Source organism: Staurois parvus, unplaced genomic scaffold, assembly GCF_062004578.1.
Source record: "Staurois parvus isolate SC_StPar_1 unplaced genomic scaffold, SC_StPar_1.0 ptg002633l, whole genome shotgun sequence".
In the NCBI taxonomy this organism is placed as follows: Eukaryota; Metazoa; Chordata; class Amphibia; order Anura; family Ranidae; genus Staurois; species Staurois parvus.
The window spans coordinates 16467-36477 of NW_028320429.1; the positions used below are offsets into that span (position 1 = coordinate 16467).

The window sequence follows — 20011 nt, forward strand, 5'->3', positions numbered from 1 at the left end:
AACCGTACAAATCCCCCCAATGCCAGGACGGTACAAATCCCCCCCAAATGTCAGGACGGTACAAATCCCCCCCAAATGTCAGGACGGTACAAATCCCCCCAAATGTCAGGATGGTACAAATCCCCCAAATGTCAGGAGGGTACAAATCCCCCCCAAATGTCAGGAGGGTACAAATCCCCCCAAATGTCAGGACGGTACAAATCCCCCAAATGTCAGGAGGGTACAAATCCCCCCAAATGTCAGGACGGTACAAATCCCCCCAAATGTCAGGACGGTACAAATCCCCCCAAATGTCAGGACGGTACAAATCCCCCAAATGTCAGGACGGTACAAATCCCCCCCAAATGTCAGGACGGCACAAATCCCCCAAATGTCAGGACGGTACAAATCCCCCCCAAATGTCAGGACGGTACAAATCCCCCCAAATGTCAGGACGGTACAAATCCCCCCAAATGTCAGGACGGCACAAATCCCCCCAAATGTCAGGAGAGTACAAATCCCCCCAAATGTCAGGAGAGTACAAATCCCCCCAAATGTCAGGACGGTACAAATCCCCCCCAAATGTCAGGACGGTACAAATCCCCCCCAAATGTCAGGACAGTACAAATCCCCCCAAATGTCAGGAGAGTACAAATCCCCCCCAAATGTCAGGATGGTACAAATCCCCCCAAATGTCAGGACGGTACAAATCCCCCCCAAATGTCAGGACGGTACAAATCCCCCCCAAATGTCAGGACAGTACAAATCCCCCCAAATGTCAGGACAGTACAAATCCCCCCCAAATGTCAGGACGGTACAAATCACTGTAACTGTGATTGGGAACACTGTGACTGGCTGCACTGGTGTGTTCACTGTGTAAGGACTGGTTTACACTTGTGGTGGTGGTGGGGTGGTAAAACTTTGTGGTTGAGCTGCATTTTTACCACCCCCTCGACCACTCCCTTTATAAGGTATGACCCGGAGGTGTGAGCACGGCCGGCAGGAACTACAGCCCTTGTCACCACTGCCCACCGAGTAGAACCCGTTCCAGTTGGCGGGGCAACGCTGTAACTGACCCACCCCTGTGCACAACGCAGTCCAGCAACTGTTTCCCGCTCTCTGAAGAGCGATCCAAATAGGCTCCGCCCCTCACAGAGCACCTCTTATCTTCATTGGTTGTTATTATTTTTTACTTTTTGTTACATTATTAAAATAATAAAATGACTGTCATCCGGCAGCGTCACCACGGCGACATCATACCGCTCTGGGCGATGGCATACAGCATGTGTGGTCACTAACCGGAGCCGTACAATGGGGGGGAGATCTCCTTGAAGGGCCGGTTTACCAAAATAAACCCCGCCCACTCTAGTCACACTGCAATGTAGCCGCCCCTATGCTGATCAGATATTAAAGTCACGCCCCTCCTCTGGTTACACCCCCATCCGCCATATTTGCTGCTCTTCATGGCTCCCACCGGTCTCCTCCTCGGTAGAACAAGGGCCCCCTCCCCCATAGAGCTACAGGTGGGGGAACCCCTACTCATTCATGCAACAAATGGTAAAGTGTGAAATAAAACACAGAAACGGGTTTTGGAGAATCCTCTGTTACAAAACGTTTCACAATGCAGATCCACCGTCATTGACGTCATGCCGCCATCCACCGTAATTGATGTCATCCACCATCATTGACGTCATTCCGCCATCCACCGTCATGCCGCCATCCACCATCATTGACGTCATTCCGCCATCCACCATCATTGACATCATCCTGCCATCCACCGTCATTGACGTTATCCCGCCATCCCCCGTCATTGACGTCATTCCGCCATCCACCATCATTGACATCATCCCGTTATCCACCGTCATTGACGTCATCCTGCCATCCACATCAGTCATGATGCCCGACTCCTGCCGACCCACCGAAACAAACCAAACCAAGACACGATCAGGGTGTTTGTTTCCCTCCCACCCAATGACAAGGTGAGTGGATGACAGCTGTTATATGCAAAGGGGAGGGGTCTCCCAGGTGACATCATGGACTATATACGGACATCACCATATATGGCCAAGGATGTCATTGGGGTCCTCTTAGTGGCGGCTTCCAGGTTCTGATAAGGTCCTTGTCCACAGACCTCCACCTGGCCCAGATTGTGAGGAAGAGGTCCTTGTCCTCCTCAACATGGACAACCTCCCATGTAGAGGGCGTGTCGCCTGGTATGGTTCAAGAGGTGTTCATGTGCCCCCCATTTCCTGGTCAGCCAGGCTACATGCTTGGATTGAAGGTCTACTATGGAATTTTAGGGGAACCTCACACATTATGGGGATTTCCCTGAAAATCCGGACTAGACTGGAAAGGTCTGTTATGGATTTTCTGGGGGACCTCATGGGCTTTGTTGTTGTATTTTATCAGTGGGGTACCCCCTATAATCCATACCAGACTCAGGGGGGTACCCTCCTATAATCCATACCAGACTCAAAGGGGGTACCCCCCTATAATCCATACCAGACTCAGTGGGGTACACCCTTATAATCCATACCAGACTCAGGGGGGTACCCCCCTATAATCCCTACCAGACTCAGGGGGGTACCCCCTTATAATCCCTACCAGACTCAGGGGGGTACCCCCTTATAATCCATACCAGACTCAAAGAGGAGGTACCTCCTTATAATCCATACCAGACTCAGGGGGGTACCCCCCTATAATCCCTACCAGACTCAGGGTGGTACCCCCTTATAATCCCTACCAGACTCAGGGGGGTACCCCCTTATAATCCATACCAGACTCAAAGAGGGGGTACCTCCTTATAATCCATACCAGACTCAGGGGGGTACCTCCTATAATCCTTACCAGACTCAAAGGGGGGTACCTCCTTATAATCCATACCAGACTCAGGTGGGTACCCCCTTATAATCCATACCAGACTCAAAGAGGGGGTACCTCCTTATAATCCATACCAGACTCAGGGGGGTACCTCCTATAATCCTTACCAGACTCAAAGGGGGGTACCTCCTTATAATCCATACCAGACTCAAAAGGGGTACCTCCTTATAATCCATACCAGACTCAAAGGGGGTACCTCCTATAATCCTTATCGGGGGGGATTTTTTGCTAAATAAATGAAAAAAGACTGAAAATTGTTTTGGGGAAAAAAAACATTTTTCTTAGTTTCTGTGATAACATTCAGAAGTAAACGTTCTCCTTCACTGATGTGCGCTGCTGAGGCTGCACTGAGGATGCACCACTGGTGACCAGGACATCCAGGGACCCCTCCCAGAGGTGCAGTGTCATGTGGGCTGTAGCGTGGTTGGCAAGTGGTTAACATTGAACTGCTTCTCATACCACCAGATTGTGTGGCCCCGTGTCTTCTATAGAGATCTAATGTTACATTGTTTCCTCCCAGTGCTGGAGCCACCATGGAAGGAACTCATTATTGTACTCATGTCCCCTCTGAGGTGTCTCTTCTCCAGGGAGAAGACCTTTAATGTTTGTAGATGTTCCTCATAACTGAGCTCCTCCAACCCCCATACCGGAGGTCCTTCATCTTCCATACCTCAGGTCCTTCATCCCCCATACCTGAACTCCTCCATCCCCCAAACTTGAGGTCCTTCATCCCCCATAACTGAGGTCCTTCATCCCCATAACTGAGGTCCTCCATCCCCCATAACTGAGGTCCTCCATCCCCCATACTTGAGGTCCTTCATCCCCCATACCTGAGGTCCTTCATCCCCCATACCTGAGGTCCTCCATCCCCAATACCTGAGGTCCTTCATCCATACCTGAGCTCCTCCATCCCCCATACCTGAGCTCCTCCATCCCCCATACCTGAGATCCTTCATTCCCCATAACTGAGGTCCTCCATCCCCCATACCTGAGATCCTCCATACCCAATACCTGAGCTCCACCATCCCCCATACCTGAGGTCCTTCATCCCTCATACCTGAGGTCCTCCATCCCCCATACCTGAGATCATCCATCCCCCATACCTGAGGTCCCCCATCCCCCATACTTGAACTCCACCATCCCCTATACCTGAGGTCCTTCATCCCCCATAACTGAGCTCCTCAATCCCCCATACGTGAGATTCTTCATCCCCCATAACCGAGGCGCTTCACCCCCCATAACTGAGGTCCTCCATCCCCCAAACCTGTGCTCCTCCATCCCCCATACCTGAGATCCTCCATCCCCTATACATGAAATCATTCATACCCCATACCTGAGAAATTCCATCCCCCATACCTGAGATCATTCATATCCCATAACTGAGTTCCTCCATCATCCTATAACTGAGGTCCTCCATCCCTCAAACCTGAGGTCCTCCATCCCCCATAACTGAGATCCTTCATCCCCCATAACTTTGCTCCTGCTTCCCCATAGCTGAGCTCCTTCATCCTTCATAACTGAACTCCTCCATCCCAGATAACTGAGGTCCTCCATCCCCCATACCTGAGGTCCTCCATCCCCCATACCTGAGATCCTCCATCCCCTTTAACTAAGCTCCTACTTCCCCCATAACAGAGCTCATCCATCCCCCATACCTGAATTCTTCAATCCCCCATACCTGAGGTCCTCCATCCCCCATAACTGAGGTCTTCCACCCCTCATAACTGAGATCCTTCATCCCCCATAACTGAGATCCCCCATCTCCCATAACTGAGCTCCTCCTTCCCCCATAACTGAGGTCCTTCATCCTCCGTAACTGAGGTCCTTTATCCCCCGTAACTGAGATCATCATCTCCCATATTTGAGATCCTCCATCCCCCAAAACTGATGTTCTCTATTTCCCATAACTAAGCTCCTCCATCCCCTATAACTTAAGTCCTCCACTCTCCATAAATGAGGCCCTCCAATCCCCATAACTGAGATCTTTTATCCCCCCCCATAACTGAGATCCTCCTTTCCTCATAACTAAGGCTCTCATTCCCCCGTAGCTGAGCAACTCCACCCCCCATAACTGAGATCCTCCATCCCCCATAACTGAGATCCCCCATCTCCCATAACTGGGCTCCTCCATCCCCCATAACTGAGATCCTCTATCCCCCATATCTGAGGTCCTCCATCCCTCATAACTGATGTCCTTCATCCCCCTTGCCTGAGGTCCTTGATCCCCCATAAATGAGATCCTTCAGCCCCCAAAACTGAGGTTCTCCATTTCCCATAACTGAGCTCCTCCATCCCCAATAAATTAAGTCCTCCACTCTCCATAAATGAGGACCTCCAATCCCCATAACTGAGATCTTTCTTCCCCCCTCCATAACTTAGATCCTCTTTTCCTCATAACTAAGGCTCTCCATCCCCCATAGCGGAGCAACTCCACCCCCCCATAGATCCTCCATTCCCCATAACTAAGGTCCTCCTTTCCCATAACCAAGGTCCTCCATCCCCCATGACTGAGGTCCTCCTTCCCCTAATAACTGAGATCATCCATTCCCCATAACTGAGGTCCTCCATTCCCCATAACTGAGCTCCTCCATCTCCATTAACTGAGGTTCACTTTCCCCATAACTGAGCTTTTCCATCTCCCATATCTGATTTCTTCCATACCTCATAATTGAGGTCCTCAATCTCCCATAACTGAGGTCCTCCATCCCCCATAACTGAGGTCTTCCATTCCCCATAAATGAGATCCTCCATTCATCATAACTGTTGTCCTCCATCGCTGATAACTGAGCTCCTATATACCCCATAAATGAGGTCCTAAATTCCTAATATCCGATGACCTCCATCTCCCATAACTGGGCTCCTCCATCCCCAATAAATTTGGTCTTCCATTCCCCATACCTGAGATCCTCCATTCTCCATAACGGAGATCCTTCAGCCCCATAACTATGGTCTGCCAACCTGTAACTGAGGTTCTTCATTCCCCATAACGGAAGTCTTCAATCCTTCATAAATTAGGTCCTCCTTCCCTCTCCTGAGCTTTGTTGCCCTTCTCTGGACTTTCTCCCGTTTTCAGAACTTCGGATGGCATACTCAAGATGCGGCTGAGTTTTGTAAAGTGGTGGAATTATAGTTGTATCTCCGGAGTAAATCCCCTTTTTCCTGCATGCTAATATTCTGCTGGCCGTGCTTGTTGCAGCGTGCTGGGTCTCGGCCCCCCAGATCCTTTTCCATCCTCGATTCCCCCTGAGGTTCTCCTCCTTGTGATTATTGAATTGTATTGTAACTGTACCGTCTGTCTCATGTTGTAAAGAGCGGTACAACTGTAGCTGGCGCTCTATAAACCCTGAATAATAATAATATTAATGATGTGTATTCATATTTTTATTGTTACATTTTCCTATGTTGAACCCCGTCTACCAAATAGTTACCCACCCCCGTATGTTACTGAGGTCTTCCTGTAAAGTTGCTGTCTCCCATTGTGAAGTTCATGCCCTGCCCAGCTTTGTATTGTCAGCAAACACTGAGATTGAACTACTTATTTCAGTCTCTTCGGGATGGAATGAGTTAATCCCCTTCAGGGGGACATGTTCTCTCCATTCCTTTCCCTGGCCTGCTCTCTAGAGGAGTGGGGGAATCTCACTTCCTATTCATCTTCTAACATTCCACAACCTCATTCTCTGGCACACCCAGCCAGTCTGCTCCTCCTCCTTCTCAGCGGGGAAAGTCCATCACTTCCTTGTTCCACTCTCAGCGATGGCGTCTGCTGATTTGAGGAAGGAGCTGGACTGCTCCGTCTGTCTGAACATTTATACAGATCCTGTAATCCTGACATGTGGACACAACTTCTGCCGGGTCTGTATTGATCGTGTGTTGGATACACAGGGGAGGTCTTCAGGGTATTCCTGTCCTGAATGCAGAACAGAGTTCCAGGATCGGCCTGCACTGTACAGAAACATAACTCTGTGCAACATCGTGGAGAACTTCCTGTCTACTCAGCCAGACGAGGAGAAGTCCGAGGTCTTGTGTACTCACTGTGTGGACTCTCCTGTACCTGCCGTGAAGTCCTGTCTGCTCTGTGAAGCTTCTCTGTGTGACAAACACCTGAGTGTCCACAGCAAGTCCCCAGAACACATCTTATGTGACCCCACCACTTCCCTCGAGAGCAGGAAATGCTCCACCCATAGGAAGATCCTGGAGTATTACTGTAGCCTGGATGGTGCCTGCATCTGTCTGGCCTGCAGGTTGGATGGAGCTCACCACGGGCACCAGGTGAAGATGTTATCTGTGGCTTCTGAAATGAAGAAAGAGAAGCTGAAAACTGTCCACCAAAAACTGAAGACAAAGCAAAAAGAAGCCATGAGAAGAATTCAACGTCTTCAGGAACACAAGAAGAAAGTGATGGACAAAGCAGATGGGGAGAAATCAAAGACCACCGCCCTGCTTGGAAACCTCAGGAGACGTCTGGAAGACCTGGAGAAGAAAGTCCTGAAGGAAATTTCTGGGCAAGCAGAGCGGGTCTCCATTACTGTCAATGATATGACCCGGGAGCTGGAAATAAAGAAGGAGGAGCTGTCCAGGAAGATGGTTGACATTGAGGAGCTGTGCAACGTGACGGATCCACTGATTGTCCTTCAGAAATCAGAGACAGGGAACTTGTGTGATACTGAGGATGGAGATGATGAGGACGCAGAGAGCCATGATATACTCAGGGATCTGGACACGGTTGGGATCTCACACACATTACACAACGGGTTATCTGATATCATGTCTGGGCTAAATACCAGGATGGAGGGAGCTGGAGACAAGTTTCTGGATGAAAGCACAGCTGGTGATAAGTTACAAATCTCAGAAGACGGGAAAACTGTAACCGCCTTTCCATCACCATTCAGGAATCTTCCAGAAACACCAAAGAGGTTTAAGTTTTCTCAGGTAATGAGCAGTCAGAGTTTCTCCTCAGGGCGGCATGTCTGGGAGATGGACGTTGGGGGATCAAGTACGTGGGATATCGGGATGTGTAACCCCAGTATAGACAGGAGCTGGAATGTTGAGGGATGTTACCGATATGGAAATTATGACCGGAGGGAATGTTCTGTCAGATATTGGGGTGTACATAATGCTGATAAATGTTATTCTTATATAGATGACGATGATGATTGGAAGACAGTTGGCTCATTAAGAAATACGATGATCAGGATGTATCTGGATTACGAGGCCGGGAGGATCTCCTTTTATGAGATGAGTGTCCCGGCCAGACACATCCACACCTTCACCTCCACCTTCACTGAGCCCCTCCATGTTGTGATAGGGGTGTGGGATGACTATGGGTATATAAAGGGTTGTGGGGGGAGGGCAATAAATGATCGAAAATGATAAATCTGCCCAAAAAACAATGACATCACATAAAGAAGGGATCGGATTGGAGGAATATTGAACCAAGCTGCCCCCAACACTCAGACACACACGGCCCATGACACTCCACCTAGTTTGTTTTTAGTTTTGGATGGCGGGTGGAAGGGTTAGACCTTCTGTTGGGTCTTCTTGCCATCTATGCCCCCCCCCCCATTGGGGAGATCCGCCCACTCTGGATGTCCTCATGAACATTTTGGGAAACCCAAGTTGCTGAGTTGGCAGCAGAAGAGGGAGTATCTTCTCATGGGGTCACCTATCCCAGTGATGACTGTCTAAGGATGACAACACTTTTTAGGTGGGACTTCCTCTCTCTTCCTGTTGTGTCACTGAGACAGGAAGTGAGGGAAAGTCCATCCAATGGGACCAAAAAAAACAATCCATATATTTTTGTCTTTAGATATATTGTAGGAATGGATAAATGATATACGGTAGGAATGCCCCGGTACCGGGTTTTTATCCATGAGTACGAGTACCGATACCGAGTACCGATGGATGCACGCTGCACGGCAAACATAGCATGCGGTGTGAAGAGAAATGCATTTCCTGTCCAAATCGCATGCAGTCCCCCCCCTCCCCCCCGCTCCTGTGTGATCCCAAGCTTGTCATAGCCCGAGTTCACAGGAGAGGTGCGGGAAACTTCCCCTGCAGGCATCCCACGCAGAGGGTCAGCGGTAGGAGAGGAGAGAAACCCTCACCGCTTCCTTCCCTCTCCTTGCAGCCATGACAGTTCGGACTAGACTCCATCTGATTGGTCAGCTGCAATTCCCCGCCTCTTTCTCTCCTCTCCTACCGCTGACCCTCTGTGTGGGATGCCTGCAGGGGAAGTTTCCCGCACTCCTCCTGTGAACTCGGCTATGACTAGCTTGGGATCACACAGGAGCGGGGGGGGGGGGGGTACCGCATGTGATTTGGACAGGAATCGCATTCTTCCTGGAATCACATGCTGGTCTTTGTGGTGCAGTTGGCCCCCATTAATACAAATCACAAAGCCAATTATGGGTGGAGGTATCGGGAGTATATTCAGGGGGACGAATACTCATGGAAATACTCGCTATCGGCACCGATGTTCAGCTTTCACCGCAGTCGCACTTTGAATGACAATTACTCCGTCATGCAACATTGTATCCAAATGACATTTCTCATGTTTGTAGACAGAGCTTTCTTCTGGGGGGATTTACTCCCCACCGGGCTTTGTATTGTTTGCTGCATACACATCCAACTCTGAACGATTTCTTTGTTTCCATCCAATTGGACGATTTTTACATTTTACAAATAAACGATCTTTCTTCATCAATTTACACCGAAATATATTCTGCTCAATTTCTGTGTATGTCAGTAAGTCCGGGTGTCAGATACAGAGTCCACACACTGCGGGATATATATCTGACAATCCATCGATCCCCATGTACTGACGGACCATCTCATTGCTGGAGGTCCGAAAATGTCAGGACGGTACAAATCCCCCCCAAATGTCAGGAGGGTACAAATCCCCCCCAATGTCAGGACGGTACAAATCCCCCCAAATGTCAGGACGGAACGAATCCCCCCCAAATGTCAGGACGGTACAAATCCCCCAAATGTCAGGACGGTACAAATCCCCCCCAATGTCAGGACGGTACAAATCCCCCCAAATGTCAGGACGGTACAAATCCCCCCCAAATGTCAGGACGGTACAAACCCCCCCAAATGTCAGGACGGTACAAATCCCCCCAAATGTCAGGAGGGTACAAATCCCCCCCAAATGTCAGGACGGTACAAATCCCCCCCAAATGTCAGGACGGTACAAACCCCCCCATATGTCAGGAGGGTACAAATCCCCCCCAAATGTCAGGAGAGTACAAATCCCCCCCAAATGTCAGGAGAGTACAAATCCCCCCAAATGTCAGGAGGGTACAAATCCCCCCCAAATGTCAGGAGAGTACAAATCCCCCCCAAATGTCAGGAGAGTACAAATCCCCCCAAATGTCAGGACGGTACAAATCCCCCCCAAATGTCAGGACGGTACCAATCCCCCCCAAATGTCAGGAGGGTACAGATATCCCCCCAAATGTCAGGACGGTACAAATCCCCCCAAATGTCAGGATGGTACAAATCCCCCCCAAATGTCAGGAGAGTACAAATCCCCCCAAATGTCAGGACTGTACAAATTCCCCCAAATGTCAGGACGGTACAAACCCCCCCAAATGTCAGGAGGGTACAAATCCCCCCAAATGTCAGGACGGTACAAATTCCCCCCAAATGTCAGGATGGTACAAATCCCCCCCCAAATGTCAGGACGGTACAAATCCCCCCAAATGTCAGAACCGTACAAATCCCCCCAAATGTCAGGAGGGTACAAATCCCCCCCCAAATGTCAGAACCGTACAAATCCCCCCCAAATGTCAGGAGAGTACAAATCCACCCCAAATGTCAGGACGGTACAAATCCCCCAAAATGTCAGGACGGTACAAATCCCCCCCAAATGTCAGGAGAGTACAAATCCACCCCAAATGTCAGGACGGTACAAATCCCCCCAAATGTCAGAACCGTACAAATCCCCCCAAATGTCAGGATGGTATAAATCCCCCCCAAATGTCAGGACAGTACAAATCCCCCCCAAATGTCAGGATGGTACAAATCCCCCCCAAATGTCAGGACGGTACAAATCTCCCCCAAATGTCAGGACGGTACAAATCCCCCCCAATGTCAGGAGGGTACAAATCCCCCCCAATGTCAGGAGGGTACACATCCCTCCCAAATGTCAGGACGGTACAAATCACTGTAACTGTGATTGGGAACACTGTGACTGGCTGCACTGATGTGTTCACTGTGTAAGGACTGGTTTACACTTGTGGTGGTGGTGGGGTGGTAAAACTTTGTGGTTGAGCTGCATTTTTACCACCCCCTCGACCACTCCCTTTATAAGGTATGACCCGGAGGTGTGAGCACGGCCGGCAGGAACTACACCCCTTGTCACCACTGCCCACCGAGTACAACCCGTTCCAGTTGGCGTGGGCAACACTGTAACTGACCCACCCCGGTGCACAACGCAGTCCAGCAACTGTTTCCCGCTCTCTGAAGAGCGATCCAAATAGGCTCCGCCCCTCACAGAGCACCTCTTACCTTCATTGGTTGTTATTATTTTTTACTTTTTATTTGTTACGTTATTAAAATAATAAAATGACTGTCACCCGGCGACATCATACCGCTCTGGGCGATGGCATACAGCATACGGAGCCGTACAATGGGGGGGAGTTCTCCTTGAAGGGCCGGTTTACCAAAATAAACCCCGCCCACTCTAGTCACACTACAATGTAGCCGCCCCCTATGCTGATCAGATATTAAAGTCACGCCCCTCCTCTGGTTACACCCCCATCCGCCATATTTGCTGCTCTTCATGGCTCCCCCTGGTCTCCTTCTCGATAGAAGAAGGGCCCCCTCCCCCATAGAGCTACAGGTGGGGGAACCCCTACTCATTCATGCAGCAAATGGTAAAGTGTGAAATAAAACACAGAAACGGGTTTTGGAGAATCCTCTGTTACAAAACGTTCCACAATGCAGATCCACCGTCATTGACGTCATGTCGCCATCCACCGTCATGCCGCCATCCACTGTCATTGACGTCATTCCGCCATCCACCGTCATTGACGTCATCCTGCCATCCACGGTCATTGACGTCATCCTGCCATCCCCCGTCATTGACGTCATCCCGCCATCCACCGTCATTGACATCATCCCGCCATCCACCGCCATTGACGTCATCCTGCCATCCACATCAGTCATGATGCCTGAATTCTGCCGACCCACCGAAACAAACCAAACCAAGACACGGTCAGGATGTTTGCTTCCCTCCCATCCAATGACAAGGTGAGTGGATGACAGCTGTTATATGCAAAGGGGAGGGGTCTCCCAGGTGACATCACTGACCATATACGGACATCACCATATATGGCCAAGGATGTCATCGGGGTCCTCTTAGTGGCGGCTTCCAGATTCTGATAAGGTCCTTGTCTTTAGACCTTCACCTGGCCCAGGTTGTGAGGAAGACGTCCTTGTCCTCCTCAACATGGACAACCTCCCATATAGAGGGCGTGTCACCTGGTATGGTTCAAGAGGTGTTCATGTGCCCCCCGTTTCCTGGTCAGCCAGGCTGCATACTTGGATTGAAGGTCTACTATGGAATTTTAGGGGGACCTCACACATTATGGGGATTTCCCTGAAAATCCGGACTAGACTGGAAAGGTCTGTTATGGATTTTCTGGGGGACCTCATGGGCTTTGTTGTTGTATTTTATCAGTGGGGTACCCCCTTATAATCCATATCAGACTCAGGGGGGTACCCCCTATAATCCATACCAGACTCAGTGGGGTACCCCCTTATAATCCATATCAGACTCAGGGGGGGTACCCCCCATAATCCTTATCAGACTCAGGGGGGTACCCCCTATAATCCATACCAGACTCAAAGGGGGTACCCCCTTATAATCCATACCAGACTCAAAGGGGGTACCCCCTTATAATCCATACCAGACTCAGGGGGGTACCTCCTTATAATATATATCAGACTCAGTGGGGTACCCCCTTATAATCCATACCAGACTCAAAGGGGGGTACCCCCTATAATCCATACCAGACTCAAAGAGGGGTACAGCCTTATATATCGGGGGGTCTTTTTTGCTAAATAAATGAAAAAAGACTGAAAATTGTTTTAGGGAAAAAAAACGCTTTTCTTAGTTTCTGTGATAACATTCTGAAGTAAACGTTCTCCTTCACTGATGTGCGCTGCTGAGGCTGCACTGAGGAGGCACCACTGGTGACCAGAACATCCAGGGACCCCTCCCAGAGGTGCAGTGTCATGTCGGCTGTAGCGTGGTTGGCAAGTGGTTAACATTGAACTGCTTCTCATACAACCAGATTGTGTGGCCCCGTGTCTTCTATAGAGATCTAATGTTACATTGTTTCCTCCCAGTGCTGGAGCGACCATGGAAGGAACTCATTGTACTCATGTCCCCTCTGAGGTGTCTCATCCCCCATAACTGAGGTCCTTCATCCCCCATAACTGAGGTCCTCCATCCCCCATAACTAAGGTCCTCCATCCCCCATAACGGAGGTCCTCCATGCCCCATAACTGAGGTCCTCCATCCCCTATACCTGAGGTCCTTCATCCCCCATACCTGAGGTCCTTCATCCTCCATACCTGAGGTCCTCCATCCCCAATACCAGAGGTCCTTCTTCCATACCTGAGCTCCTCCATCCCCCATACCTGAGGTCCTTCATCCCCCATACCTGAACTCCTCTATCCCCTATACCTGAGATCCTTCATTCCCCATAACTGAGGTCCTCCATCCCCCATACCTGAGGTCCTCCATACCCAATACCTGAGCTCCACCATCCCCCATACCTGAGGTCCTTCATCCCTCATACCTGAGGTCCACCATCCCCCATACCTGAGGTCCTCCATCCCCCATACCTGAGGTCCACCATCCCCCATACCTGAGGTCCTCCATCCCCCATACCTGAGGTCCTCCATCCCCCATACCTGAGGTCCACCATCCCCTATACCTGAGGTCCTTCATCCCCCATAACTGAGCTCCGCAATCCCCCATACGTGAGATTCTTCATCCCCCATAACCGTGGCCCTTCATCCCCCATAACTGAGGTCCTCCATCCCCCAAACCTGAGGTCCTCCATCCTTTATACCTGAGCTCCTCCATCCCCCATACCTGAGATCCTCCATCCCCCATAACTGAGTTCCTCCATCCCCCATAACGGAGCTCCTCCATCCCCTATACGTGAAATCATTCATACCCCATACCTGAGAAACTCCATCCCCCATACCTGAGATCATTCATATCCCATAACGGAGTTCCTCCATCATCCTATAACTGAGGTCCTCCATCCCTCAAACCTGAGGTCCTCCATCCCCCATAACTGAGATCCTTCATCCCCCATAACTTTGCTCCTGCTTCTCCCATAGCTGAGCTCCTTCATCCTTCATAACTGAACTCCTCCATCCCCCATAACTGAGGTCCTCCATCCCCCATACCTGAGGTCCTCCATCCCCCATACCTGAGGTCCTCCATCCCCCATACCTGAGATCCTCCATCCCCTTTAACTAAGCTCCTACTTCCCCCATAACAGAGCTCATCCATCCCCCATACCTGAATTCTTCAATCCCCCATACCTGAGGTCCTCCATCCCCCATAACTGAGATCCCCCATCTCCCATACCTGGGCTCCTCCTTCCCCCATAACTGAGGTCCTTCATCCTCCGTAACTGAGGCCCTTTATCCCCCGTAACTGAGATCATCATCTCCCATATTTGAGATCCTCCATCTCCCAAAACTGATGTTCTCTATTTCCCATAACTAAGCTCCTCCATCCCCAATAACTTAAGTCCTCCACTCTCCATAAATGAGGCCCTCCAATCCCCATAACTGAGATCTTTTATCCCCCCCCCATAACTTAGATCCTTCTTTCCTCATAACTAAGGCTCTCAATCCCCCATAGCTGAGCAACTCCACCCCCCATAACTGAGATCCTCCATCCCACATAACTGAGGTCCCCCATCTCCCATAACTGGGCTCCTCCATCCCTCATAACTGAGGTCCTTCATCCTCCGTAACTGAGATCCTTTATCCCCCGTAACTGAGATCATCATCTCCCATATTTGAGATCCTCCATCCCCCAAAACTGATGTTCTCTATTTCCCATAACTGAGCTCCTCCATCCCCAATAACTTAAGTCCTCCACTCTCCATAAATGAGGCCCTCCAATCCCCATAACTGAGATCTTTTATCCCCCCCCCCATAACAGAGATCCTCCTTTCCTCATAACTAAGGCTCTCAATCCTCCATAGCTGAGCAACTCCACCCCCCATAACTGAGATCCTCCATTTCCCATATCTGATGTCCTCCATCCCCCATACCTGAGGTCCTTCATCCACCATAACTGAGGTCCTTCATCCCCCATAACTGAGCTCCTCAATCTCCCATGTCTGAACTCCTCCATCCCCCATACCTGAGGTCCTTCATCCCCCATACCTGAGGTCCTCCATCCCCCATAACTGATGTCCTTCATCCCCCATAACTGAGGTCCTTCATCCTCCATAACTGAGATCCTCTATCCCCCATACCTGAGGTCCTCCATCCCTCATAACTGAGGTCCTTCATCCCCCATGCCTGAGGTCCTTCATCCCCAATAAATGAGATCCTTCAGCCCCCAAAACTGAGGTTCTCCATTTCCCATAACTGAGCTCCTCCATCCCCAATAAATTAAGTCCTCCACTCTCCATAAATGAGGCCCTTAAATCCCCATAACTGAGATCTTTCTTCCCCCCTCCATAACTTAGATCCTCTTTTCCTCATAACTAAGGCTCTCCATCCCCCATAGCTGAGCAACTCCACCCCCCATAGATCCTCCATTCCCCATAACTAAGGTCCTCCTTTCCCATAACCAAGGTCCTCCATCCCCCATGACTGAGGTCCTCCTTCCCCTAATAACTGAGATCATCCATTCCCCATAACTGAGGTCATCCATTCCCCATAACTGAGGTCCTCCATCTCCATTAACTGAGGTCCACTGTCCCCATAACTGAGCTTTTCCATCTCCCATAACTGAGGTTTTCCATACCTCATAATTGAGTTCCTCAATCTCCCATAACTGAGGTCCTCCATCCCCCATAACTGAGGTCTTCCATTCCCCATAAATGAGATCCTCCATTCATCATAACTGTGGTCCTCCATCGCCGATAACTGAGCTCCTCTATACCCCATAAATGAGGTCCTAAATTCCTCATATCCGATGACCTCCATCTCCCATAACTGGGCTCCTCCATCCCCAATAAATTTGGTCTTCCATCCCCCATACCTGAGATCCTCCATTCTCCATAACGCAGATCCTTCAGCCCCATAACCATGGTCTGCCAACCTGTAACTGAGGCTCTTCAATCCCCATAACGGAGGTCTTCAATCTTTCATAAATGAGGTTCTTCCCTCTCCTGAGCTTTGTTGTCCTTCTCCGGACTTTCTTCCGTTTCCAGAACCTCGGATGGCATACTCAAGGTGTGGCTGAGTCTTGTAAAGTGGTGGAATTATAGTTTTATCTTTGGAGTAAATCCCCTTTTCCTGCATGCTAATATTCTGCTGGCCGTGCTTGTTGCAGCGTGCTGAGTCTAGGCCCTCCAGATCCTTTTCCATCCTCGATTCCCCCCCGAGGTTCTCCTCCTTGTGAGTATTGAATTGTATTGTAACTGTACCGTCTGTCTCATGTTGTAAAGAGCGGTACAACTGTAGCTGGCGCTCTATAAACCCTGAATAATAATAATATTAATGATGTGTATTCATATTTTTAACTTGACATTTTCCTATGTTGAACCCCGTCTACCAAATAGTTACCCACCCCCGTATGTTACTGAGGTCTTCCTGTAAAGTTGCTGTCTCCCATTGTGAAGTTCTTGCCCTGCCCAGCTTTGTATTGTCAGCAGACACTGAGATTGAACTACTTATTTCAGTTTCTTCAGGATGGAATGAGTTAATCCCCTTCAGGAGGACACTTTCTCTCCATTCCTTTCCCTGGCCTGCTCTCTAGAGGAGTGGGGGAATCTCACTTCCTATTCATCTTCTAACATTCCACAACCTCATTCTCTGGCACACCCAGCCAGTCTGCTCCTCCTCCTCCTTCTCAGAGGGGAAAGTCCATCACTTCCTTGTTCCACTCTCAGCGATGGCGTCTGCTGATCTGAGGAAGGAGCTGGACTGCTCCATCTGTCTGAACATTTATACAGATCCTGTAATCCTGACATGTGGACACAACTTCTGCCGGGTCTGTATTGATCGTGTGTTGGATACACAGGGGAAGTCTGGAAGGTATTCCTGTCCTGAATGCAGAACAGAGTTCCAGGATCGGCCTGCACTGTACAGAAACATAACTCTGTGCAACATCGTGGAGAACTTCCTGTCTACTCAGCCAGACGAGGAGAAGTCCGAGGTCTTGTGTACTCACTGTGTGGACTCTCCTGTACCTGCCGTGAAGTCCTGTCTGCTCTGTGAAGCTTCTCTGTGTGACAAACACCTGAGTGTCCACAGCAAGACCCCAGAACACATCTTATGTGACCCCACCACTTCTCTGGAGAGCAGGAAATGCTCCATCCATAGGAAGATCCTGGAGTATTACTGTAGCCTGGATGGTGCCTGCATCTGTCTGGCCTGCAGGTTGGATGGAGCTCACCACGGGCACCAGGTGAAGATGTTGTCTGTGGCTTCTGAAATGAAGAAGGAGAAGCTGAAAACTGTCCACCAAAAACTGAAGACAAAGCAAAAAGAAGCTGTGAGAAGAATTCAACATCTTCAGGAACACAAGAAGAAAGTGATGGACAAAGCAGATGGGGAGAAATCAAAGACCACCGCCCTGCTTGGAAACCTCAGGAGACATCTGGAAGACCTGGAGAAGAAAGTCCTGAAGGAAATTTCTGGGCAGGCAGAGCGGGTCTCCATTACTGTCAGTGATATGACCCGGGAGCTGGAAATAAAGAAGGAGGAGCTATCCAGGAAGATGGCTGACATTGAGGAGCAGTGCAACTTGACGGATCCACTGATTGTCCTTCAGAAATCAGAGACAGGGAACTTGTGTGATACTGAGGATGGAGATGATGAGGACGCAGAGAGCCATGATATACTCAGGGATCTGGACATGGTTGGGATCTCACACACATTACACAACGGATTATCTGATATCATGTCTGGGCTAAATACCAGGATGGAGGGAGCTGGAGACAAGTTTCTGGATGAAAGCACAGCTGGTGATAAGTTACAAATCTCAGAAGACGGGAAAACTGTAACTGCCTTTCCATCACCAGACAGGAATCTTCCAGAAACACCAAAGAGGTTTAAGTTTTCTCAGGTAATGAGCAGTCGGAGTTTCTCCTCAGGGCGGCATGCCTGGGAGATGGACGTTGGGGGATCAAGTACGTGGGATATCGGAATGTGTTACCCCAGTATAGACAGGAGCTGGAATGTTGAGCGATGTTACCAAGATAAAACTTGTGACCGGAGGGAATGTTTGATGAAATATTGGGGTATACATCAGAGAAGTAATGATTGTTATTATTATATAGATGACAAGAAAGTTTGTAGGTACAATTACTCATCAAGATTTACGATGATCAGGATGTATCTGGATTACGAGGCCGGGAGGATCTCCTTTTATGAGATGAGTGTCCCGGCCAGACACATCCACACCTTCACCGCCACCTTCAATGAGCCCCTCCATGTTGTGATAGGGGTGTGGGATGACTATGGGTATATAAAGAGTTGTGGGGGGAGGGCAATAAATGATCGGAAATGATAAATCTGCCCAAAAAACAATGACATCACATAAAGAAGGGATCGGATTGGAGGAATATTGAACCAAGCTCCCCCCAACACTCAGACACCCATGGCCCATGACACTCCACCTAGTTTGTTTTTAGTTTTGGATGGAGGGTGGAAGGGTTAGACCTTCTGTTGGGTCTTCTTGCCATCTATGCCCCCCCCCCCCACTGGGGAGATCCGCCCTCTCTGGATGTCTTCATGAACATTTTGGGAAACCCAAGTTGCTGAGTTGTCAGCAGAAGAGGGAGTATCTTCTCATGGGGTCACCTATCCCAGTGATGACTGTCTAAGGATGACAACACTTTTTAGGTGGGACTTCCTCTCTCTTCCTGTTGTGTCACTGAGACAGGAAGTGAGGGAAAGTCCATCCAACGGGACCAAAAAAAACAATCCATATATTTTTGTCTTTAGATATATTGTAGGAATGGATAAATGATATACGGTAGGAATGCCCCGGTACCGGGTTTTTATCCATGAGTACGAGTACCGATACCGAGTACCGATGGATGCACGCTGCACGGCAAACATAGCATGCGGTGTGAAGAGAAATGCGTTTCCTGTCCAAATCCTGTGTGATCCCAAGCTTGTCATAGCCCGAGTTCACAGGAGAGGTGCGGGAAACTTCCCCTGCAGGCATCCCATGCAGAGGGTCAGCGGTAGGAGAGGAGATAAAGCCCCACCGCTTCCTTCCCTCTCCTTGCAGCCATGACAGTTCAGGCTAGACTCCATCTGATTGGTCAGCTGCAAATCCCCGCCTCTTTCTCTCCTCTCCTACCGCTGACCCTCTGTGTGGGAAGTTTCCCGCACTCCTCCTTTGAACTCGGGCTATGTCTAGCTTGGGATCACACAGGAGCCGGGGGGAGGGGGGGACCGCATGTGATTTGGACAGGAATCGCATTCTTCCTGGAATCACATGCTGGTCTTTGTGGTGCAGTTTGCCCCCATTAATACAAATCACAAAGCCAATTATGGGTGGAGGTATCGGGAGTATATTCAGGGGGACGAATACTCATGGAAATACTCGCTATCGGCACCGATGTTCAGCTTTCACCGCAGTCACACTTTGAATGACAATTACTCCGTCATGCAACATTGTATCCAAATGACATTTCTCATGTTTGTAGACAGAGCTTTCTTCTGGGGGGATTTACTCCCCACCGGGCTTTGTATTGTTTGCTGCATACACATCCAACTCTGAACGATTTCTTTGTTTCCGTCCAATTGGACGATTTTTACATTTTCACAAATAAACGATCTTTCTTCATTAATTTACACCGAAATATATTCTGCTCAATTTCTGTGTATGTCAGTAAGTCCGATACAGAGTCCACACACTGCAGGATATATATCTGACAATCCATCGATCCCCATGTACTGACGGACCATCTCATTGCTG

At 49.5% G+C, this 20011-nt stretch overlaps 2 protein-coding genes across 2 annotated transcripts; both read left to right on the top strand.

The window, feature by feature from the left end:
• Window positions 1-6612: 6612 nt before the first annotated feature.
• Window positions 6613-8229, top strand: LOC149430004 (E3 ubiquitin-protein ligase TRIM39-like). Its single transcript, XM_089666262.1, has 2 exons — window positions 6613-7374; window positions 7495-8229. The coding sequence occupies exons 1-2, from the start codon at window positions 6613-6615 to the stop codon at window positions 8227-8229; spliced, it is 1497 nt and encodes a 498-aa protein (XP_089522388.1).
• An 8740-nt stretch (window positions 8230-16969) lies between these two features.
• On the top strand, window positions 16970-18589 carry LOC149430005 (E3 ubiquitin-protein ligase TRIM38-like). Its single transcript, XM_089666264.1, has one exon. The coding sequence runs from the start codon at window positions 16970-16972 to the stop codon at window positions 18587-18589; it is 1620 nt and encodes a 539-aa protein (XP_089522390.1).
• Window positions 18590-20011: the final 1422 nt, after the last annotated feature.